The 25,450-nt window shown below is 46.1% G+C and overlaps 1 protein-coding gene across 1 annotated transcript; it reads right to left on the reverse strand.

Moving 5' to 3' along the window:
- Positions 1-12,845: 12,845 nt before the first annotated feature.
- Positions 12,846-22,343, reverse strand: LOC120925105 (chymotrypsinogen B-like). The gene is made up of 7 exons (XM_040335979.1): positions 22,313-22,343; positions 22,101-22,183; positions 17,467-17,546; positions 15,660-15,738; positions 15,297-15,471; positions 14,326-14,459; positions 12,846-13,031 (listed from the first exon to the last, which is right to left on the reverse strand). Exons 1-7 carry the CDS (start codon positions 22,341-22,343, stop codon positions 12,870-12,872), a joined length of 744 nt encoding a protein of 247 aa, XP_040191913.1. The 3' UTR covers positions 12,846-12,869.
- Between the last annotated feature and the right edge of the window lie 3,107 nt (positions 22,344-25,450).

Genomic DNA, 25,450 nt, shown 5'->3' on the forward strand with positions numbered 1-25,450 from the left:
CATTACAGAACTCTTGGGTGTCTGAATTGGGAACTTCAAGACATCCTGGATTCATGGTCTGGGTGACCATCTTGAAGAGTTCGCGGGGGCGGTTTAGGACGCTGTTAATCGCCATAGAAAATGATGTTTCTTGGCTTTGAAGATTTCTTTATGATATCGTGTTGTTATTGCCTTGTAGATGATGAAGTTATCCTCTGAAGGGTTTCTTTTCCAGGCGGCTTCCGCCCTTCTGCGCTCTTGCTTCAGTAGCGACAGCTGGTTGTTGAACCAGCCGGACTTTTTTTTCCGGATGCTTTGATGTGGATGGATTGTTCTGATTCTGTTTCCCAAGGTAGATTTGAAGAGTTCCGAATGGAGCTTCTTCTGAGATCTAGCCCAGTGTATTGTCACCGGCTTGGGTGCTTTTATCACTGGGGGAATTTTGGAGATTATGAAATTGATTGCATGGTGGTCTGTCCATGGCAATGGTTCATTTTCCAAAATGCTTATTTTCAGATTTTGTCTGAAAATTAGGTCGAGTGTGTGACCTGAAGCATGTGTTGGCCCGCATATAAGTTGCTGTAGCCCTAAACCTTCCAGGTGATCGATGCAGGCGTCCCCAATAGGATCCTGTGAGGAGTTGGCCCACAGATTGAAGTCCCCGAGCAGCAAAAGGTGTTTGCTGTTAAGGGTATAAGTGGATATGAACTCCGTTAATGATGGCAGAAGCTGTGATTTAGGCCTAGGTGGCCTATAGCAGAGGAGAATGTGAACAGTCTCCTGTGGGTTAGTTTGAAGTTGAAGAGTAAGGGTTTCCATAAATGGAAGGGGATTTTGAAGGGCTGGCTTAGTGATTGCAATATGAATCTTGTGGATCACCGCCAGGCCTCCTCCTCTTTGCCCTATTCTGTTTTCCGTTATAATGCAATCTTTTTCTGGCACCAATTCTCCGAGAATGGTGTTGCAGTCGTCTGAAAGCCAGCTTTCTGTAATAAAGAGGCAGTCTAGATCGTTTTAGAGGTATACTGTCGGGAGAGCGGGGGAGATCAGAGGTGAAGAGGTAAGGATGTGTCGTCTTTCCCTCTAAGGAAAGGCAGCCTTGGCCAGAATTAAATGTTAAAGAAGACCCAGAAGGTACGATAACAGCAACCTATTGTGAACTTATTGTGAAGGGAGATGTGTCTTGCAATCAGAATATTCAGTATATGATTTGTTCTATATATCAAGTGCCAGGAAAGCTGATATAAGATAAATAGATCTATAACGTTTGGTATGTACAATTCAATACACGAGAACTGGGACCAATAGCGGGGGGGTTAAGGGGACGACCTCAAGACCAGCTGATTGTGATAAATGACCCGGAAGCTCGTACAATATTGATTGATAAGGTGTGTTACCATTAGTAACTGGCTGTTACAGCTTATTATTACTATACTATATGGTTGGGTGGAGAGACGGTGCCACCTATATCTCATATGATACATCCGGAACAGGTAAAACTGGCACATATGTACGGATTCAAAATCCTATTTGCAGCACATTGCTTGAATGACTGACCCTCTCTGCGTTTTCGTTTTTTTGGTGATTTTCTGGATTTTCCTGTCTTCCCTGTTTTGTTTTTTTTTGCTCCTCCTTTCTCTCGGACTATGGCCAAAGGCAAATGTTAAACGAGAAGTAAATAAGGAGATATTAGCTAACATCAGACAACGGATAACCAGATAACCAGATAACCGGATAGCTAGCTGAATATATTTTCTGGTTTAAAAAAAAGAAAAAAAAATTTAAGTCAAATCTTCCCTCTTCAAGTTTCTATAATCAAACGGTTAATGGTGATTTTTTTCCTTCCCTGTCTCTTACGTACATAAATATATATATATTTTTTAAGAGAGACATCAGAGACACCAGAGCAATTAGGGACACAGTGGTTCGGTATACGGATAGCAGGTGATCAGGATCATAGTAAATTGAGGAGGGGAAAGAACAAGAAATCTCTTTTTTTTTTCTCTTTTTCCTCTTTTTTTTTCGGGAAACACTGATTAACGCTGAATAAATTAGCTGATCCCCCAAAACTTGCATATCTCATAAATAGGGCAAAGATAAAAAAAAACAGGAACAGCAAAGGAGGACTGGGGATAACAGCGGAAAATCAAGTAACTCGGGTACACTAAGCGGGAAGGTAATATTAATAAAAAGGACCCCTGGCTAAAACCAGAAAAGCATATAGAAAACACCTGAAATCTCCCGTTCCACCCTGCCCAGCACTTGTTCTTTTTTGGGTAGGTGCTGGGGGGGGGGAAGCTCCCTCCCCTCTCTACCTCCTCTCTATCTCTCCCCCCTTTTTCCTTTTTTTTTTTTTTTTTTTGGGGTCTATAAAAGTTCCAAATTAGCAATAAAAAGTTAAGCAGCTAAAAGAGTTAAGCTGCAAAATTAGAGAGAGAGGTAGAGTAAATAGGAGAGGAGGTAACAGGAGGTCAAGCTGGGGAAGAGAATTAGAAGAAGGGAGAATACTATGAGTAGAATGACGAGCAGATCAACAAAGGGGGGACCTCTGACAACACCAAGTAACATAACAGCAACAAGTTCCATAAAACCGTTTGTGACCAGAGGAGAAAGCCCACGAGTCCAGGGAGCCCAGGGAGTAACAAAGCAACAACAAGCAAATAAAGATAAAAAGAATGAGAATAAGAAACCCCAGGGTGGAAACTCCAGAGAAATATCTATGGAATCAAGAGAAGAAGGGATTGTAGAGAGCGGATCGGAAAGCAGTAAGATGGATGAACAACGCACAGACGCACAGTCCCCATCAAAAGGAGAAATGGCAGAGATGCTGTTAAGATTGGAAAATGCGATTAAGGGTGAAATACAGATCCTACGGACAGATCTGGGCCACCTGCTTTCCAGAATAGAATCAGTGGAAGAACGAATAGAGAAGCAAGAACAAGAATTAAATACATTAAAGGACCAAATTGATCAGATACAATTACAACAGAGGCATATCCTCTATAAATTAGAGGACCAGGAAAACAGAAACCGGAGACAAAATCTGAGGATAAGATCAATACCAGAGGAGAGGGGCGAGGACCTCAGGAAAATAATGCAGAAGATATTTAATCCCCTGCTGGAAAGAGTATTAGATGATCCAATTAGGATCGAAAGGGTCCACCGAGTAGGGAATCCGAAAAGAGCGACCACTGAGCGAACAAGAGATGTTATAATAAGGCTTCGGCTATACGAGGATAAAGAAGTAATATGGAAGAAACTGAGGGGACAACCCCCGATAGTGTTTGAAGGGTCCGATCTTCAGATATTTACTGACCTGGCCCCAGAAACTTTGGCAAGGAGACGGTTGCTAAAACCACTCTTAAAATTAATGATAGACCAGAAAATCAAGTATAATTGGGGTTTCCCTGCATGTCTAATCGGGATAAAAGAAGGAAGATCTGCAACATTGAGATTTCCCGAAGATCTGAATGAATTTTAAAATAATTCGGACATCCAGGTCCCTGATCTGCCCGGATGGGAATAGAGATAGGAAGGGGAAATAAAAGAGAAGAGGGAAGAGAATAAAGGATTTTGGGCCTTGGTGGTTGTGGAGGGGAAAGACCGACCCCCCCCCCCCTCACGAGATGATGAGGGGGGAGGCAATCCCGAATCCCACCTAGAGAGATCTGAACCAAGACATGGAAGATGGTTCAGAGGTCATTAGTTGGCCAATAGGGGGGGTGGGAGGGTGGGAGAAGGGGGGAGGGGAGGAGGGCGGGATGGGGGGAGGAGGGGGCGGGGGGAGGGAGGAGAAGGAGGGAAGAAACCTTATCTCACCAAAATAATCAGAAGAGAGAGCAAACGAGCCAGAGGGATAGCAATAGGAATAGAAAAGGGGGCTCGGTTCGTATTGACTGACATAATGACAGACCCGGAAGGGAGATTCCTCTTTTTAAGAGGAAAACTGGAGGAGACGGAATGCACCCTAGTGAATATATACGCCCCGAATGTTTTCCTGATAAAATACCTTATAGGAATATTAGGGAAATTAAAAGGCTTTAGGAGGGGAAAGATAATCCTGGGAGGGGACCTAAACTTTTGTATGGATCCGAAAGTAGATAAGACGTCTCAGACACAGGGGACCCAAAACACACAACTAAGAAAGATAAAAGATAGTCTATACAGAAGCCAACTGGTTTTTAACCCAGGTCAACGAGACTACACATTTTACTCCCTGTGCATGGGAGCTATTCTCGGATCGACCACATCTTTGTGGACCACAGAATGTTAGAAATGGTGGTCGAGACGAAAATAGAAACCATGACAATTTCCGACCATTCCCCTATTAGTATATCTATAAACATCCCAGGAAATCAGAAGCCATATCAAAACTGGAGGCTAAATGAGGAACTATTGATTGATGAGACAAGCTTAATGAGGGTTAAAAAAGAATTAGAAGAGTACTTTAGGATAAATGAGACAGATGAAATCTCTGCAGCAACAATATGGGATGCACACAAAGCGGTGATAAGAGGGATTTTGATCTCTGAAGGAGCAAGGAGGAAAAAAGAAAAAAGCAGTAAAAGGGAAAAGCTAATAGCCGAGATTTTCAATTTAGAACAAAAACATAAAAAAACGGGAAAGCAACGGGATCTGTATCTGAAATTAGTCAATAAACAAAACAAACTTAAAGAACTCATGGACTAGGAAACGAGAAGAGAATTTAACCTAATAGCAAAGGAAAGGTACATGTGGGGGAATAAAACAAATAAACATCTAGCTCGGATGGTACAAAAAAAGAAATCAAGAAATGATATAGACAAAATTAAAAACGAAAAAGGAGAGGTTTTACATACAACAAAAGATATAGCAGAAACCTTCAGAATCTACTACGAGAAACTATATTCGGTAGAACAGAAGAACTGGCAAAAGGAGGAGAAAAAAAATAAGATTGTAGAATTCCTAAAGGAAGCAGGACTATCAAAAATTAGCCGAAGCGATGCAGTAGGGATGGACAGGCCAATTATGGAAAATTAAATCAAACTAGCATTAACAGGTTCAGCTCCAGGTAAAAGTCTGGGCCCGGATGGCTTTACAGCACTGTATTATAAAAAATGCAAGAGATTCTTCTGCCAAGACTCTGTCAATACTTTAATGGTTTAGGAAAAGAGTATAAATTAAGCAGAGAGGCATCAGAGGCAACCATCACCGTCATCCCAAAGGAAGGCAAGGACATCAGATGCTGCCCAGGCTACCGACCAATATCTCTGCTGAATACAGATCTAAAATTGTTTGCAAAGGTATTGGCTGAGAGAGTAAAACAAGAAATGACAAAACTGGTGCATCCGGACCAGACGGTTTTATCCAAGGAAGAGAGGGGAGAGACAATGGAGTAAAAGCACTCCTGATACTCCAAAAAATAAAAACGAATGGGTCCCCAGGTCTACTCCTGTCTATAGATTCAGAAAAAACATTTGACAAGGTAGACTGGGGACTCATGTTACTTACCCTGGAGTGCATGGGGTTTGGGCAGAGGATGATGGAATGGATCACGACCCTCTATCAGTCTCCAACGGCCAAAATAAAAATAAATGGCAGTCTTTCCCAAGCATTCATAATGAAAAACGGAACAAGGCAAGGGTGCCCCCTATCGCCACTCCTGTTTGTACTTTCCCTAGAACCCCTATTGGCCAGGAACCGCAAATGCCCAGACATAAAAGGAGTCAAAATAGGAGAGGAGGAACACAAACTCTCTGAATTTGCAGATGACGTCCTCTTCTATTTAGTAAATCCCAAAACATCAATCCCGAATTTACTAAATCTATGTAGGCAGTATGGAGAAATCTCAAACTTTAAATTAAACGTCGCCATTTCGGTAATTTTGAGCGTAAATATAAATAGGATAGAGGAACAATCTCTAAAGCCCCATACACACTATCAGTTTTCCTGATGGTTTTCTCTTCAGGTTTACCAAAACCATCTAATATGAGGTCAAACCTTAAGCGTTTCAATTTGAATGCAATCAGGCAGGTCCTTGTACTACATGGTTTTGGTAAACCTGAAGAGAAAACCAGCAGGAAAACTGATAGTGTGTATGGGGCTTAAGAGCGGAGTATCAATTCCCCTGGGTAAAAGAACTTAAATATCTAGGGATTCTTCAAGCAAAATCAATCAAAAAAATCTACAAGATAAACTTCATCCCTCTATTAGATGAAATTAAGACAGAAATAAAAAGGGTAAAAAATAGATCAATATCATGGATAGGACGAATTAATTACTGTAAAATGGTTATACTACCAAAAATCCTATACAAATTTCAGATGATCCCCATAACTTTGCCAAAAATACTGTTCATAGCTCTTAAAAAACTGATCATGAACTACGTATGGAGAAATAAGAAACATAGAATCTCTCTCCACACCCTAAAACAACCTAAAAACAAGGGTGGACTTGCAGTTCCGGATATAAAAAATATTATGACGCAGTCGTACTGTCGAGAGTAGTGGAGTGGGCCAGAGTCAACAAAGAAACAAGGTGGGTTAGTTTAGAAAACGAATTATCGAAGGCGAGGCTGGATAAGATAATTTGGAATCCTCCCCAATTTAGGACACTTGGCACGAATACACACGAGATAACACAAAATGCACTCAAAATATGGGACACTGTTTATAAAAAAATTAAGAAGGAATATAACTCACCTCTTATAGCGTTGAAAAATAATGATTATTTTGCACCAGGTAAAACACAGGTAGGGGGAAACTGGATTAAAAAGGACACTGCACAATTAAGGGATATAATTAATGAAGGACGTAATGCAAAAAAACGTGATGTCTGCGCTGTGAAATGCTGCTAAGAAAAAACAGTAAGGAAAGGGGAGGGGCAGTGAAGGGAGCGGGAAAGAGGGGGACAGGGGCACAAGTAGGCCCGTGGGGCAGAGAAGTGGGGAAATGCAATGTACAAACACAATTGAACATATAACCTGCAAACTGGTGACTAGGTAAGTGAATACATAAACAGGAATGCACAAAAGTGAACAAAATAAATAAATGAAAAGCTTCAGTGAATACACATGACAGTCCCAATTTCACATCAAAAGGAAAAACAGGAATCCAAGTGAGACTGATATATGGATGAATAAGTGAGTAGTCTAAAGTGAAGAGTTCCAAAGCCAGATCAGTGAAGATGCACAGCGCAGCGAATCCAAAAAACGTGCAGCCCACACCGTTTGTGATCCTAGCAGCTTACCTCATAGCTGTCACATAAAGCCAAACCAATGTACAGTGCTTCAGCCTCTCAGTAAATGGATATCTTCCTGGGGTGTAAATGGATGAATCTGGTGGATTTCAGTCTCAGACCGTGCATGTGGGAGATACAATGAAGATACTATAGTGTAGTCCTGTCACCACTAAGGAACCTCTGTATAAATGAGTGGATGTGAACTTACACAATGTATATAGAAAGGGTGCCTATCTCCACGAGCGCCAAACTCGTCAGACTCCTAGCTTCTCTCTGCCACAGCTTTCTCCCTTTCGGTGTCAGTGAAGTCAGCCGCTCACACGGAGATGGTGGGAGCAGGGGAGAGAGAAGAAGGGGGGCACATCGCGTGATTCTGTACACAAATTTATTAAAATAGGGGTAAAAACATCTAGCAAAAACTCACATGGAGCAGTTATTGAGGCGGTCAAAACATTGCACGAGCGCCAAGCTCGTACTACCGTCCGTCGGGTGCTGCAAACCAATCCAGTGCTCTAGTCCCGGGGGACTCCATGCCGCTGCCGCCCCTCTGCACCCTGCCACCCCAAGGCCTGGCCTCTGTGGCCTTGTGGGAAATCCGGGCCTTCACTCACCACCTTCCCAGAAGATAAATATTAAACATGTTCTTTTATAAGCTGATTGTAATGTATTTTTAGTGTCAGGGTCACTTTATTATATTGTATGTAGATGTATCCAGATATATTAATAACTACATTTTGTTGGTGTATTCAAAAATCCCTTTTGATGAGATCACGTTCCCATGAAGTTCACATTTTAAGTGATAATTTGAGTTAATTTTAAAGGATATTTTCTTTATAGGACCTAATGATAGATCTTTCTCCTTGTATATATTTCTTTGTAAGCTTCTACCACAAGGGAGTATTCGTCTTCAGAGTAAAAAAAAAAAAAAGAAAAGCTCAGCACTTATTATGTATAGCTCCCTGGGAGAAGGGGAGATTTCACGCCCGGGCTCGGGTGTGCAGTCTCAACTTTGACCTTGGAGGTTGTAAATAAAAGAACAAATTATTATTATTATTATTATTATAGAGTGTATATATATATATATATATATATATTGGGTGTAGGTTCTTTATTTTTTTTTTCTAGGTTATTGGACCCACCTACTATCAACATTGTCGGAGAATGGGCAGAATAGATAGATAGGGTTGTGTATGTTATTGTAGTGTTGTGTAATGTCATAGTTCTTCCTGTAGTATTCAAGGAAGCTAATATTTGAACTTCAAAGTTATGTAAATGTTTCTTTCCTTTTTTCCTACTTTCCTTACTGTTTTAGCAGATCCAGGCCGGCATTCAGGCTTGAATGCCTTAGGACACTGGGGACAGTGTCATTTCAAGTGGGGGGAGTGTGTAGCGCCCGTGTACTTATCAGTACAGGTGCTATGTTAAATTTAGTGGGATGAGAGACTTATTTGCTCTCATCTGTGTTTGATTTATCTAAATTCGGCTGTCGCCAGCCCTGAACTGTCCTGTGGGTCATTTTGTGCTCCAGAGATGCCGTTTCATCACTGGATGGCAGGTGGCGCCAGAGGGGTCCAGGCGGAGCCGCTTCTCCCCAGCAGCCAATTAGAGGAGTTTTCCCTCACGGAGCATGCTGGGGAGGGGTATTTCTGTGACAGAGGCCATTGCTCTGGGTTCTTCGTGGGTTCATGGTTCCGGGTGTGGCACCCACCTTTAGGGTGTGCGCACATCACGGGCCCCGGCAATATGGCCTACCAGGCTCGGGCATACGTGCTACGTGGAGTTCCTGACTCTGGGCCCTAATGGCCCGGAGCAACCGATGCTGCAAAGGGGCCCCAGTGATTGACTGGGTTCCCCATCCCTCATCAAGAAGATCCCAAGCGAGTTGTGCTGTTTGATGGGGAGTCGGTCTGAGGTGAGCCCAGAGGCAGGTGATCCAACAGGGTTTAGACGAATCATTGGGGATCTGGGTGGCCGGACACTGACAGGTTGTATGCTGCAAGCTGTCAGTCGGTGACCCAAGGACAAGAAGTCGACCTGAGGGAGATTCAAGCTGATCATTGACGGGGAGGATTCGCTCTACTATTCACGCTCTTGATGCACTGGGCCTGTGGCAGGGGTCCCTCACAAATCCTAAATTTCATAAACCTGGGTCTGTGGCAGAGACCCGTTCCTCCCTAAAAGGTTCTAAGTGACGCTCTGGCTGCCAGGCCTGTGAGAGGGGTCTGTCCAGGGGCACTTTACCCACTCTGGCTGGAGTGGCGACGTGACAAGTGTGATTATTGGAGGCAGGACTGCTTCCTTCTATCCATAGCCTGAATCTGCAAAGTTTATTCTCTTTTTCACCAACCTGTACTATCTACCTCAAGTTGACTGTTGGTCGTGTTGGACCAGAAATAAAGCATCAGAAAAACGTCAACCAACTGTCTGGACATTCTGTCATTGCTCTCACTATCATCACTACCTCTAGACACATCACAGAGGTAACTTAATTATGCCTTCCCAAATTTAACCAGCGGCTCCTCCGGGCCAGTATAGCGGCGGCCAGCCCTGAAGGAGAAGGAACCGGACAGTGGGAGGAAGAACCGGGGTGCGCCGAGTCAAGAGTGGAGAGCGGCGAATATAGAAGAAGACCCCCCCAGAGCTGAGAAGACCCCCGGAGCGGAGAAGACGTCACAGAAGAGCTGAGAAGACCCCCGGAGCGGAGAAGACGTCACAGAAGAGCGGTGAAGACCCCGGAGAGCAGGAGAAGACCCCCGGAAATCGGAAGAAGAAGCCTACCCTGGTAAAAGAGCTAAAGAAGACAGGGGAGGCCTCCGGAGCAGACTAATAAAATATTTTAATACCCTGTGTGGTTTATTTGTGTTTTTACCACTTTTCTTGCAGGTGAATGGGTAGGGGTACGATGTACCCCATACTCATTCACTTAGGGTGGGGGGCCGGTATCTGGGGGCCCCCTTATTAAAGGGGGCTCCCAGATTCCGATAAGCCTCCCGCCCGCATACCCCGACAACCAACGGCCAGGGTTGTCGGGAAGGGGCCCTGTCCTCATCAACATGAGGACAGGGTGCTCTGAGGTGGGGGGGCCGCAGTGCGCCCCCCTGCCCCAGAGCACCCAACCCCCCCATGTTGAGGGCATGCAGCCTGGTACGGCTCAAGAGGGGGGGGGCGCTCGCTCGTCCCCACTCCCTTCCTGGCCGGCCGGGTAGCGTGCTTTGGATACGGGTCTGGTATGGATTGTAGGGGGACCCCCTACGCCGTTTTTTTCGGCGTAGGGGGGGCTCTCCTTACAACCCATAACAGACCTAAGGGCCCGGTATGCTCCTGAGGGGGGAACCCATGCCGGATTTTTATTTAAAATCCGGCGGGGACTTCCCCCTCAGGATTCATAACAAACGCTGCACACGTGTAGAATTGGCGGGAATCCAAGTCGGATCTCCCGTCGCTTCTATGACCGCTCTGTCTCCATCGCAGCAAGCCAGCTCGGCGCTGGCTCCCGCGATGGGGCTCGTAGGTGCTCAATCTCGCCGAGAAAGAGAGCGAGATTGACACAATATCGGGTTCACCTACTGTACCTGACAAACATTTATAGCCTATACTCCTGTATGGATTAACAAAGGTTTCTAGCGACACATCACCACACACACACACACTCACAGTTCACCTCTCTCCTCTATCTTGTCATCCGCTAGTATCCCCCTGATATCTCATGTTTCTAACCATCTCGCTACCATTTTTGGCTCAGGCCTTTCAGTCAGACATAATTCTATACTGATATTGATTGGTACTACTTTATTACTTTAGATACCTGACAAAATATACTTATTTTCACAGCCTATACTTTTTATGGACTATGGGGTCTCTATGGATACATCACTATATCTATGCCATGCCTGCTCTCAGGGGGTCCCCTGTTTTGACTCCGCCCCCTCAACTCCGGGGTGAGGTACCTGCTGCTGCCGTCTTGGGGCCACACATTTCTAGCCATGGTCAAGCTCAGTGGTGGGTATGGGGACCCACAACCCCTCCTGCCCTGTGCCTTTACAACTAATACTATGCCAGATTGCCAAACATATATTTTTTCATCCTAGGCACAGTGTTACACACCCCTGAAGAGCGAGCTGGATCTTGCGAAACTAGGCTAGTCGGGTAGTATGATGCCCGTGTACTCTGTCCACTATTATACTTGTGTATTCATATTTACTGTCTATTATTGTTTCAATTGGAAATTGTTTTACTTTACGTATGTAAACAATTTTACTTGAATAAATGATATACTGTTATTTTTACTGGCGGAAACGTTACCCACTACATTTAAAGTCCCAGGGCAAATCCTTTTGTTTTGACTTTTATTCATGTGAGTGCATTTTCTCAAATCTTTACCTGTTCGAGGTATCCTCGCATTGCATATATCTTCTCTTTTCCATGACACACATTGGCCATTGAGAGTTGTCTTAGGAGTCAGGAGGAGGTGTTTTATCAGCCCACTCATCCAGCTGCGATCAGGATCTCGGTTAGCTGTTTGGATAAGCAGCTGTGAGGTGAGCTGCTAGCACACCCTTCAGAGGTGTCATCACTGAAGATTTCATTTGTGCACATTGCAATTTTGGTGGAGGTGTTTAGACACTAGACACTGTTCTGTGGAGGAATTACTGGACTGCTAGATCTGATCCTTATTTATGGACAGGACTTTATCACATGTGTGATTTTTTGATAGTTTTGCACATTTTTTTCCCACTTATTTTATGCTAGTTTTGGTGTTTGTATATGTCATAGCCATTCACTTTCATCTGTATTGTTCATTGTAGTATCATCAGATACCTTATTTTTTTTTTTTTTTTTGTTTAAGTTCACCCACAATCCCTTTACTTCGCATTCCATTTTCACTTCCACCTTCCCATTCCCTCCCCCACAGCGCAGCTACCATACTTCACATTATTATTTTTCTGTTAGGATCAGATCCACAAGTGCTGCTACTGCAGTCCCCCCCCCCCTCAGTCCATCAGACAGCGCCGGAGTTCTCTATTTCTATATGGATTCATATATGTTTTGTAGGATGTATGTTTTTCTTCAACTATATTAGGTGATTTATTTTGGACCCACTGCCTGGCGTTGTATGTCTTTTTTCCCCACTGAGACCCCCCCAACCACAGGCTTTTGTCCATCTTTTCAACAGGAGATCATTATTGTTTTTTTTTTTTAGTCTCCATGACCTCTACTTCTGCACACCCTCGATGTATGGACAGTTTATTTGTTCTATTTTTTATGTTTTTTTTTTTTAATATTTATTTGCAATATGTTTCTTTATTTTACTTCATTGATTTTAGCCAGGCCTCCTCGTCCAACATCAGTGCCTGACCTCTCAAATGCGCTTCTGGAAGAATGGTCAAACATTCCCATAGACACACTCCTAAACCTTGTGGACGGCCTTCCCAGAAGAGTTGAAGCTGTTATAGCTGCAAAGGGCGGGGCCAACCCAATATCAAACCCTCCGGACTAAGACTGGGATGTCATTAAAGTTCATGTGTGTGTAAAGGCAGGCGTCCCAATACTTTTGGTAATATAGAGTATGTTTTTTTTATCTACTTAGTGAACACATCTAGGCAAATGAATCCACAACAAAATAATGATTACCATGTAACTTTATTGAGTATTGCAAAAGGATTGGATGGTATTTAGTTAGCAGCAATGGTCTGGTCCACCCAGGATCTGAAGGCGGGGATGTGGGTGTAGACGGCTGGGGTGGATGTAGAGCAGGTGGAGCTGCCCCGGGACATGATACCGGCCAGGGTCCAGGCTCCGTTCCTCTGGCACACAAGGGGTCCACCAGAGTCACCCTGAAAAGAAAAAAAGAGACGTCACAAGGGAACTCCCCACACAATGAACATTGTTTTACTTTAAATAAGTTCTGTTGGTCTGAGCTGTGTGCCCCCACAATGTATGTCCCCCCATGAAGAATATTGATTTACTTACAGCTATTGCTCAGAATTAATGATTAAACCAACCAGTGACTACCAGCCCTGGGATCATACATGGAAGCAGAAAAAAGGGCGACGCTTCCAGCTGGAGACCTCACAAGTTCAGAGGATGTACTAGGCTTAGCTACATGAAGAGTAATGCCGCGTACACAAGATCAGTCCATCCGATGAGAACGGTCTGAAGGACCATTGTCATCGGTTAACTGATGAAGCTGACTGATGGTCCGTCGCGCCTACACAAACCGATCGTGTCAGAACGCGGTGACGTAAAACACAACGACGTGCTGAAAAAAAACGAAGTTCAATGCTTCCAAGCATACGTCGACTTGATTCTGAGCATGCGTGGATTTTTAACCGATGGTCGTGCCTACTAACGATCGGTTTTGACCTATCGGTTAGGAATCCATCGGTTAATTTAAAGCAAGTTGGATTTTTTTATCTGAAGGTTAAATAACCTATGGGGCCCACACACGATCGGTTTTGACCGATGAAAACGGTCCATCAGACCGTTGTCCTCTGGTTAACCGATCGTGTGTGCGAGGCCTAACAGAAATGTATCCAGATTTTTTTTTATCAATTTAGAACTTTGTAAATTTGTTATAACACTACATTTTTATAGAGCAAAAAGTTCCTAAATAGAGCTTTTCTGTGCCCGGAGAGACTCTGGATCCTGAATTCTATATATACACATGGCACCAATTTATGCCCCACCCTACAGAGCTAAACTCCACCCTCATCATTCCATAGTCCTGTGCTAGGTCCTTAGATGGAAGTAGATTCTTTGGATGTAAAAATAAAACTGGGCAAAACCTATTATACTTTCTTATTAATGTCTCTGGCAAGTTTCCTTTAGCAATAATGTATACTGGTTTGTAGAAACACCAGCCTGATCATTTGAGGATCGGAACCACATGGACTTGGGTTCCCTTAGCCATGGATTCTGGTTCACTATCTGAGCAAGAGCTTGAACATGAGCCTGGTGTTTATTCAGCAGCATCCATCTTACAACTACCACAGCTCCCCGCCCCCAGATCACATGACTAAAACTGTTAACTGTTTCCTACCATGCATAAGGAACTAGGCATAACAATTGAACTTGAAGTAAAAAAAAAAGCATACACATCATTACAGCCAGTAGCAAAGGTCATCGTACCACGCAGGAGGAGACACCGGAGTCACCAGCGCAGATCATGGTGTCCCTGATGTTGGATCCCCTGTAGCCTTGACATTTGGCGGTGGTCAGGAGAGGAAGAGATGCCTGCTGAAGCTTGGATGGGGTGACTTGAGCTGCAAGTGAGAAAAGAGAGAACGAAAAAAATGTGAAAAATGTGCAACAACCTTATAATCACAGCGGGTCTATGTGGCCCTTTGAGTCCCCAACAACTTCCCAACAAAATCACATCTAACTTCTATGATGACTCGGCCTTATTCCTTCATTGCACTGTAGAGGAGTATGATCATTACTGGGCTTATTCCTAAACAGAAAGGTCAAAAAGTGTGAAGTTTACAACAAACAAGCAAGCCGTCACATAGTAGACACTCCACATTATTTAAAATGTCCTAACAATGTGCCTAAAAAACAAAAGCCTGAAATGAAGGTTATAATACAGTGGTCACGTGACCACAGAGAGTCCTTCTGCTGGGTGGGTTGGGATTCCAGCTGAAAGATCCGCCCATTGACTTGAATAGGCTGTGATTGGCTACTGATCGTCCACTCCCCTGCTCACACACAAATTGCAGCTGATTTGACAGCATGACTTCTACCTGGAGACACGGCCAATCACGCCGGAGTAGGGCTGGGCAGGGGGGGGGCATGTCTTTATGTGATGTCACAAGCTAACTACTGAACTCGCTGTGCCGTGGCATGATTAGCATGGTCAGTACGGAACAGGAAGCCCTTGAATCAGTAGAAGATTGGCACGATCACCAGGTATTTACAGTGCATGTGTGGCTTCTGTATAAAAAGAAATAAAAATGTCTACTAAAGGAAACAAATAGAGTAGTTATTTAGCTTTACATACACTTTAATATCTTATTTTTCTGGGGGGCAATTTTGGGTTCAGTGTACAACATATTTTCATCTCAAAGGCAGTTTTTTTTTGCCAGAATATCTAATTCCCTTACCGGAAGCATTGGTATTTTCCCATCCGGTGGTGACGCATCTTTCTCCTCCATTGAAGACATCAGAGGTGGCAGCAAGACACACGGGGGAAATGCGGTCGGTGTAGGTTGCGGGAGTGGCCAGCTTGATCAGGGCGATGTTATTCATGATGGAGTTGTAATTGGGGTGTCTGAAGACCTGAGAAAAGATATGTTAGAATGAAATTCCTGGAAATGTAGGTGAATCCAACCGGTCTTAATACAAAGACCCTGTAGATTTATCCAATGGAGTAGATGATTGACTGTCTAACGTTATAGAAACAGACAAACAAAGCAGTTACTGTCTATGGCTGATTATCTCTCTATATTGAAAAAAAAAACACTTACTCTGCCGACAGAAATTGTCTGGGTGTCCTCGGTGTTTACAGAGCCATTATATGCACCCAAGACCACAGTGTTGCCAGGTCTGGATGGAAGAGAAAAATGGTCATTAGTTGCCATAGGGCTGATTTGATTTTCAGATGTCACCTCTAATGCCATGTACACACGATGGAAAAAGTCAGACGGATTTGGAAATTCGATGGAATTCTGACAGAGAAAAAAAACACACATGCTCGCAAACAATTCGACATGGTCTGGGGACAGTAGGAAGGGGTACCATCCGGTTGTACTATATGGTCAGGAATAGATAAAGATGGACAAGGATTAAGCCAGCATCCTTTTACTTATATCTAACGACTTGATTCTGTTTCGAACGGACACCACCACTCGTAAGCAGGCTAATGTGGGAGAGCGGAGTAAGTGCAGTTCCGCCTTGCGCAGTTGGGCCAGAAGCTCTGACCTTTGTTTAGTGGACTCCTGCTTCATGTGTGAACCGGCAGAAATGCATTCACCTCTGAAGAAAGCCTTATGGGCCTCCCACAAAATGGATGTGTCTGAAACAGAATCTTCGTTCAGCTGGAAATATTCCAGGAGTTTCAATTGGAGTCTATCTGAATGGAACAAAAACAAAGGGGAGAACACTTCAAGAGAGTTAAAGGTAAAGGGAGCTGCAGTGGCTCAATGCGATTGGCACTGTGCTGGGGGTTCGGATCCCGGTCTCGGCTGCATGTGAATTGAGTTTGGTGGTCTCAGCCCGAATCCCGGTGGGTGTGCTATGCGAGGTAGGCCTGCGCTTAGTACGCCCACCCCCCTCCCACAAAAATCACCAATCACTTACACGCACTCGAAATTGGGTTAACATGCACGCACTTTGACCACGCAGTCTCTAAAAAGAGAGGCGAAGGACTTACGGGGCTGGTTGAGCGAGCTAGGTCCTCTCACTCCCTTGTCCCTCTGCCCCGTTGGGCTTCAAAGCGAAGCAGGTAGGGCGGGCTGTGTGGGAGGACCCCCCCACCTTTCCGCCATTGCCACCCAGGGCATGGAGAAAGGTGGCAGATTGCCTCTGGGGGAGGCCTGCTTACTCCCAACTCCTGCAGTCCGGCTCCTCTCTCGAGTACACGCACAAAATACACTTTAAAAACAAAAAAAAAGAGAGTTAAAGGTCTTCAAGTGGGTGGCCTGATTGAGTTGGAGCATTGAGGAGTAGAGAAAGCCTTCTGTTGTCTCCGGCGGACCAGGGTCCAGATCATTACATGAGCTTGAAGGGGTTTGGGGATCAGGTTGAGAGGTGGAGGTGGAAGTTCCTCCTCAGGGATAGGCGGCAGTCCCAAGTTGCGAATAAAGGTAAGTCCCGGATTGAATATTGCATTCCATCTGGGATTTGTTGTTCCTCTAAAGCTGCTAGTATTCTCCATTGCGCTGTATAATGTATTATTGCTGGGATTTGTAGTTCCTCTTTAACTGGTCAGTGGTAATCTGTATTGCGCAGTATAATCCCAGCAATAGTACATTATATACAACGCAATGCAGAACACCAGCAGTTACAGAGGACTACAAATCCCAGCAATAGTACATTATACAGCTTTATATAACCATTAAAGCTTAATGGAGCACAGATATAATGTATGGTGTGTGTGCATGCGCGCTGGGGGGGGGGGCGGCAAAATGCACCTTCGCCTTAGTTGGCAAAAATTCTTGCACCGGCCCTGGATGTGTCTGGTCTATAAACCAGAGGCTCTGGATTGACAGATTACCAGTGAAGCATTGCAGTGAACGCTGACTTTGCAGTAGTATATTATCATATAAGACTCACGTGACTTTGCAATGGGCAGCAGTGACAACCCAGAGACTGTTGAGCAGAGAACCACCACAGAAGTGGAAACTAGGTCTGTCCTGTAGAGTAAGAAGAATCATCAGATCATTGCTTTATATACAGATCATTTCACTCTATTAAACCCCTCTTTCCTATATACATTACATGAATGCTATTTCAGAATTATTTTAGGCTTAAGCCTCGTACACACGGGCCAGAATCTCGTCAGGAAAAAAAACCGTTGTTTTTCCTGACGAGATTCTTGGCAAGAATCTCTTGCCGCCCGAGTGTACAGATACTCCATTGAAGAGAACCGCGGTTGAAAGGCAGGGCAAGAATGCTGTGATGTCATCGCGTATGACGAGCATGCGCTCGTCACATTCAATGCCGTCGCCGCCATCTTGCTTTACCCTACCTATGCCATGGAAGCTACTGTGCATGCGTCAAAGTCATTTTGAGCATGCGTGGGTTTCCACGGTGACAGGTAAGTATACACACTCTCGGGTTTCTCGTCGGGAAACAGGCCGACAAGAATCTCAACGAGAAAATAGAAAGCAGGATCTCTATTTTTCTCGTCGAAATTCTGGGCAGATTTCCAGACGAGAAACCTGAAAGCCTCGTACACACGCTCGGTTCACTTGGCAAGAAAGCTCTGCCAGCAGTTTTCTTGTTGGTTCTTGCCGAGAAAACCGAGCATGTGTACGAGGCTTTACAATAAAGAAACATATTACATTTATTATGTCTCAGGCCTGGGCTGGCTATAGGGTGTTCAACAAAGCCTAGCTTTGGATCTGTGGGCAGTTGTAAGCTCGTTTGGGAAGCTTAGCCTCAGTTTTCCCTGTTTGTACAGTAGGTGAACCCGATTTTGTGTCAATCTCGCTCTCTTTCTCGGCGAGATTGAGCACCTACGAGCCCCATCGCGGGAGCCAGCGCCGAGCTGGCTTGCCGCGATGGAGACAGAGCCGTCATAGAAGCGACGGGAGATCCGACTTGGATTCCCGCCAATTCTACACGTGTGCGGCGTTTGTTATGAATCCTGAGGGGGAAGTCCCCGCCGGATTTTAAATAAAAATCCGGCATGGGTCCCCCCCTCAGGAGCATACCGGGCCCTTAGGTCTGTTATGGGTTGTAAGTAGAGCCCCCCTACGCCGAAAAAAACGGCATAGGGGTCCCCCTACAATCCATACCAGACCCGTATCCAAAGCACGCTACCCGGCCAGCCAGGAAGGGAGTGGGGACGAGCGAGCGCCCCCCCCCCTCCTGAGCCGTACCAGGCTGCATGCCCTCAACATGGGGGGGTTGGGTGCTCTGGGGCAGGGGGGCGCACTGCGGCCCCCCCACCTCAGAGCACCCTGTCCCCATGTTGATGAGGACAGGGCCCCTTCCCGACAACCCTGGCCGTTGGTTGTCGGGGTATGCGGGCGGGAGGCTTATCGGAATCTGGGAGCCCCCTTTAATAAGGGGGCCCCCAGATACCGGCCCCCCACCCTAAGTGAATGAGTATGGGGTACATCGTACCCCTACCCATTCACCTGCAAGAAAAGTGGTAAAAACACAAATAAACCACACAGGGTATTAAAATATTTTATTAGTCTGCTCCGGAGGCCGCCCCCTGTCTTCTTTATTAGCTCTTTTACCAGGGGGAGCTTCTTCTTTGACGTCTTCGGGTGGGTGGGGGCCGCCGTCTGGTTCTCTTCCACCGCCGGGGGGGGTGGCTTTTAAAAAAGCCCCCACCCCCCCGGCGGGTTTCCTCCGGCGTCTTCGGCGGGGCTCTTCTTCTTCCGCTATCCCGACGGGTCTTCTCCGCTATCCGGGGGGTCTCCTTCTATGTTCGCCGCTCTCCGCTGTTGACTCGTCGCACCCCGGTTCTTCGTCTCGCTGTCCGGTCCCTTCTTCCGTGCTGTACATCTTCTTCCGTGCTGTGAGTTCTTCTTCCGTGCTGTGACGTCATGTTCTTCACTTCTCTTCTTCTCCCGATGTTGACACGCCGGTCCTTCTCGCTGAAATGACGGATGCGCGCCTTGCATCGGACCTATATAGGCCTCACAGTCCCATCATGCTCTGTACCTACCCATGTGATACCTACCACGTGGGTAGGTATCACATGGGTAGGTACAGAGCACGATGGGACTGTGAGGCCTATATAGGTCCGATGCAAGGCGCGCATCCGTCATTTCAGCGAGAAGGACCGGCGTGTCAACATCGGGAGAAGAAGAGAAGTGAAGAACATGACGTCACAGCACGGAAGAAGAACTCACAGCACGGAAGAAGACGTACAGCACGGAAGAAGGGACCGGACAGCGAGACGAAGAACCGGGGTGCGACGAGTCAACAGCGGAGAGCGGCGAACATAGAAGGAGACCCCCCGGATAGCGGAGAAGACCCGTCGGGATAGCGGAAGAAGAAGAGCCCCGCCGAAGACGCCGGAGGAAACCCGCCGGGGGGGTGGGGGCTTTTTTAAAAGCCACCCCCCCCCGGCGGTGGAAGAGAACCAGACGGCGGCCCCCACCCACCCGAAGACGTCAAAGAAGAAGCTCCCCCTGGTAAAAGAGCTAATAAAGAAGACAGGGGGCGGCCTCCGGAGCAGACTAATAAAATATTTTAATACCCTGTGTGGTTTATTTGTGTTTTTACCACTTTTCTTGCAGGTGAATGGGTAGGGGTACGATGTACCCCATACTCATTCACTTAGGGTGGGGGGCCGGTATCTGGGGGCCCCCTTATTAAAGGGGGCTCCCAGATTCCGATAAGCCTCCCGCCCGCATACCCCGACAACCAACGGCCAGGGTTGTCGGGAAGGGGCCCTGTCCTCATCAACATGGGGACAGGGTGCTCTGAGGTGGGGGGGCCGCAGTGCGCCCCCCTGCCCCAGAGCACCCAACCCCCCCATGTTGAGGGCATGCAGCCTGGTACGGCTCAGGAGGGGGGGGCGCTCGCTCGTCCCCACTCCCTTCCTGGCTGGCCGGGTAGCGTGCTTTGGATACGGGTCTGGTATGGATTGTGGGGGGACCCCTACGCCGTTTTTTTCGGCGTAGGGGGGCTCTCCTTACAACCCATAACAGACCTAAGGGCCCGGTATGCTCCTGAGGGGGGGACCCATGCCGGATTTTTATTTAAAATCCGGCGGGGACTTCCCCCTCAGGATTCATAACAAACGCTGCACACGTGTAGAATTGGCGGGAATCCAAGTCGGATCTCCCGTCGCTTCTATGACGCGCTTGCTGGGATGTGCTGTCACTATTCCAGTGAGTGCGAGATGTCGGCGAGATCTCGGCATCATGTCGCCGAGTATCAGCGCGATGCTGTCGTGCTAAAAACACAATATCACAAACACCTACTGTATGGCTTCTTTTAGACTCCAAGACCACCAGCTGCACGTTGCATGTGAAGCATGAGCCCTATAGGTGATGCCAAAACCAGTGGCGACTGGTGCTTAAAATTTTTGGGGGGGCGCAAACGGAAAAAAAAATTGCAGCCTCACTGTGCCCATTAAATGCAGCCACTGTGCCATCAATTGTCACCACTGTGCCATCAATTGTCACCACTGTGCCATGCCATTAAAAGCAGCCACTGTGCCATCAATTCGCACCACTGTGCCATGCCATCAAACGCAGCCACTGTGCCATGAATTGTCACCACTGTTCCATGCCATCAATTCACACCACTGTGCCATGCCATCAAATGCAGTCACTATGCCATCAATTGTCACCACTGTTCCTTGCCATCAAATGCAGTCACTATGCCATGCCATTAAACGCAGCCACTGTGCCATCAATTGTCACCACTGTGCCATACCATTAAACGCAGCCACTGTGCCATCAATTGTCGCCACTGTGCCAATTGTCACCACTGTGCCCTTTAATTGTCGCCACTGTGCCCATTGTCGCCACTGTGCCCATTGATGTCACTGTGCCCTTTAATTGTCGCCACTGTGCCCATTCATGCCACTGTGCCAATTGTCCCCACTGTGCCTATTGTCGTCACTGTGCCCTTTAATTGTCGCCGCTGTGCCAATTGTCCCCATTGATGTCACTGTGCCCTTCGTCGCCACTGTGCCCCTTCCCCCCCGCCCGGCACTTACCTTTACTGGAGTCAGCCATCCACGTCCTCGACCCTCGCCTCGATGTCTTCTCCCGCCCTCGATGACACTTCAGCCAATCAGGTTACCGGTAACCAGAACCGGCCAACCTGATTGGCTGAGACGCCTGTCAGTCTTATCCAAAGAACGCACACCGTGCGTTCCGAGGATAAGCTTCCAGGGACCCAAGGGCTGTACTCGGAAAGCCTATCAGAGCCGCTGGCTCTGATAGGCACTTCCGTACAGCCAACCAGCTGCCGTTATTCATCTGGCTGTGACGCTCAACATCCGGCCAGCTGAATAGTGGGCGGCACCGGGACAATAACATAGATTCGTGCAATACATGAATCTATGTTATTAGACTCCAGCGCCCTCTATGGATGAACCGCCACTGGCCAAAACTCAGATTTACCACCTTTTAAAAATTGCTGGACTTTTTATTACCTTAAATGTGTCTGTGGGCAATTATATTTTCTGACATTCTGAAAGCTTTAGTTTTGTGTGTTATAGAAGGTGTTGGACAAAGAGTAACAAGGAAGAAATGTTTAGTCGTTACCTGCAGAGACACCTGCCAGGGCCAAGATCCAGGGATGGCAGCATAGCCAGAGATAATGGGCCTGATTGCGGGAACACCGCAGCCTGGAGAAAACACAAATATTAACTGTTAGCAAATTTATACTGACACAATGTTGTATTTGAATGTATTTATCATTATATATATATGGATGATGTTGTATTGATTTGAAATTGAACAGAAAATATTAAGACCAGAGGAGCCCCAAAATCTCAGACATTCCATACCTTCTATAGTTTATTATAGAAGTAAGTATTAACCCCCTTGACAGTTTATTGTTTTTGCTTCCCATTAGTGTTGCTCACGATTATTCGCATTGCGAATATTCGTTACGAATATGGCATATTCGAATATTCGCGAATAACTCGAATTTCGCGGCCAATATTCGCTATTCCGAGTATTCGTATTTTTTCAATTTTATTTTTAAAACAGATCACATCCTAGAGATCTCCATCGACGTCTAAAAGCATTGCTGGTATGATTAGAGACCCTGGGCAGAGTAGCTAAGCTGAAGCGATCCTTTTATGTTGCCGAATATTCGCAATCGCGAATATTCGATTTCCGAATATTCGCGAATACTTTCTCCGCCCTTCTTTTGCATCAGAGCCAATCAGAGTTCTCCTACCACAGTTGTCATAGGAGAGAGTGGAGTGTTTCTGTGCGTTTTTCCAGTGTATCACATCTTCAAAGAATTTTCCATCTTTTGTCCCGTGTCATCATCATTTGCATTTCACCTCTTTAATGAGAATAATAACTGTTTAACATAAAGACATTTAAGAGATGTCAACGTAAACGGTTTACTTGTATTTTCCAAATCTATGGTTATTCAATATTTATTAAACTAATCAATATACAAATTGGTCAAAGTAAACCCTCAAATCTATATAATAATGTATTTATTTTATTAATACCTTGTTAGTTGCAGGGTCCATTATGTAAAACCACACTTTTTCCAAAGGGCAGGTGAAATTGAATGTTTCAAAATTTTGCAATCAATTTCGCATTCGCATTAGCGAAATTTCGCAAACATTTTTTTTTTTATAAAATATCACGAATATTCGATTTTAGCGAATATTACACGAATATTCGGCTATATATTCGTGATATATCGCGAAATCGAATATGGCGTATTCCGCTCAACACTACTTCCCATGTCCCATTTTTACATTGGCCTTGGGATGTAAGGTAACATGTGTCAGAGGAGCCACCAGGTGGCAAGGCTCCCACGGAATATTCATTTAATGTTATGTGAAATTATTTTTTCAACATATCCATAGATCATTTATTTGCATTACAAAAAAAAGAAAAACAGAAGATTTAACAGGGAATTACAACATTTTAGATTGCAAAAAAATAAGAACCTCCTTTCTGGAACTGTGATTTATTATTGTGAGGTTGCGAGAAATGCAGATACAGCATAGAGGACCAGTATCAGAGGAGGTCCTGCTGGGATGGTCTGATTTGATCCGCTGCGAACTCTGGAATAAAGCTCTAGCTCTCGAGCAGCAACACCAGGGAAAGATTCTCCTCTCCACCCATGTAAGGTACTGGTCACAGTATGAAGTACGAATGCTGTTATTGGGGGAACAACCAAAGCAGGAGTGGACAGCTGGGTTAAGCAGGCTGATATGGGCAGAGATGCGGTTGGATGAGATCTACAGAGCCCTCCGGTGGAATGTAGCCCAAGAGTGCCGGTGGTCAGCAGATGACAGCCCCACGGAAGGCTTTGACTATGATGGCCTAGGATTGTTGTATTGGAGGCTGTCTAAGGACCCTGACTTTGGGAGTGATCGGGAGTGGCGTTTGGAGGAAACAATGGAGCACAGAGAGCGAAGACTGAATGTCTCGGAAGGGCACAGGGCAGAGGAAGATTTGGAGTTCCTGGCCATTCAGGAATGGGAGCTGGAGATCGCCTACAGACAACTGCTAGACTCTGATCAGCAGCAGGGTGGGGTTCCCTTTGCCTGGGACTATCAGAAAATACCAGTTGACAACTCTGAAATCCAAGCTGAAGAATCGGCAGTGGAAAATCTGGAGATTGGCATCCCCAAAGCTGAAGTGCTGACTGACCTTGATGATCCTGTTTCTGCTTGTGATAAACTTGTATGGAGGAATATACCTGTCCAGCAGCATGCCAGAGAATCGTCGGTGGAAAATTTGGAGATTGCCATCCCCTAAGCCGAAGCAGATTATGTGGAGTCCCCAGCAGAAGCGCTGGCAACAGGGCAGAGTACTACCAACCTCTGCCCAGCACCTGCAACAACTGTGGAGTTCCAGGGAGCCGGGGCAGTTGACCCCTCTCTCCTGCGACAGGCTGAGGTGGTAAAGCTTTTACTCCCAGCTGAATCACTGGCAGCAGGGCAGAATTCTATTGGCCTCTGCACACAACTGCAGCTTTAGCTAATATACGGGGATGGGACTGCGGTCTCCACTCACAGCAACCCAGCAGAAGAGCTGGCAACAGAGCAGAGTTCTGCTGGCCTCTGCCCTCAACTAACAGAAGAGGACGAATTTCCTGTAAAGGTGGATGGGGCTTCAGTCCCCACCTGTATACCCCAGGGATGGGGGGCAGTCGGCCCAGATACCCAACAGCATGACGGAGTGAGCCCAGTCACCCTGTCTTCTCTCCAGCAGCTGAAAGGACTCAAGGGTGAAGGACCAGTCCAGGCCTCTCCCCAGCAGCAGATACGTTCTCTGAGAGAGGCGGAGGTTGGCTGGGTGAGTAATGCTCTGTTTGGGACAATTTATTTGGGGTACTGTGTGGATACCGGCATTGGGGGAACTATTGACTAACGTCAACCCATCTGGGGTCTCCTCCTGTGTTAGTCTCCTGCCGAAAGCGGATATGTGTGACAGACCTAGCCGGGACAGATGCTTTTGGAGAGGACTGAATGCCTCTTGCCTTCCGATTATGGTCCAGGGCCTCAAAACAGGAAGGCGGATGGGTTATCCCGGCAGATGGACCTGGAACCTTAAGACACTTTTCCAACATCCATGAGTTGACCCGTTCGGGGCCCCACTGTGGCTGTTGGACTATTTCCCAGGGGGGAGTATTGTCATAAACCTTTGAATACTTCAGTATTTATCCTTTGAACCAGTTAAACAGTGGGGGGTCTTCTGCCCTGTCTTAAGGCTAACCCCCCCCCCCAGGCGGCTCCACGATCTGGAAGAAAAGCATTGTTCTGTGTTTGGCTGTTTATGTACTTTAATTACCCCCTGGGGGCTTCTGTCTCATTACACATACAGTATCAGTCCTCCTATTCAAACTATCGGACCAATCCCTGCTGACCCTGTTTTAAGTCCTCATTTGCATGGCCAAGAGGACCTAATTG

The sequence above is a fragment of the Rana temporaria genome, chromosome 1 (assembly GCF_905171775.1).
Source record: "Rana temporaria chromosome 1, aRanTem1.1, whole genome shotgun sequence".
Taxonomy (NCBI): Eukaryota; Metazoa; Chordata; class Amphibia; order Anura; family Ranidae; genus Rana; species Rana temporaria.

Coding starts and splice junctions, on each gene's coding strand:
- LOC120925105 (XM_040335979.1), bottom strand. CDS start 22,343: ATGGAATGTCTGAGATTTTGGGGCTCCTCTG. Junction 15,739..17,466: donor GCTGCCCATTGCAAAGTCAC/GTGAGTCTTATA, acceptor TCTTCCATCCAG/ACCTGGCAACACTGTGGTCT. Junction 13,032..14,325: donor CCGGTGTCTCCTCCTGCGTG/GTACGATGACCT, acceptor TTTTCTTTTCAG/GGTGACTCTGGTGGACCCCT.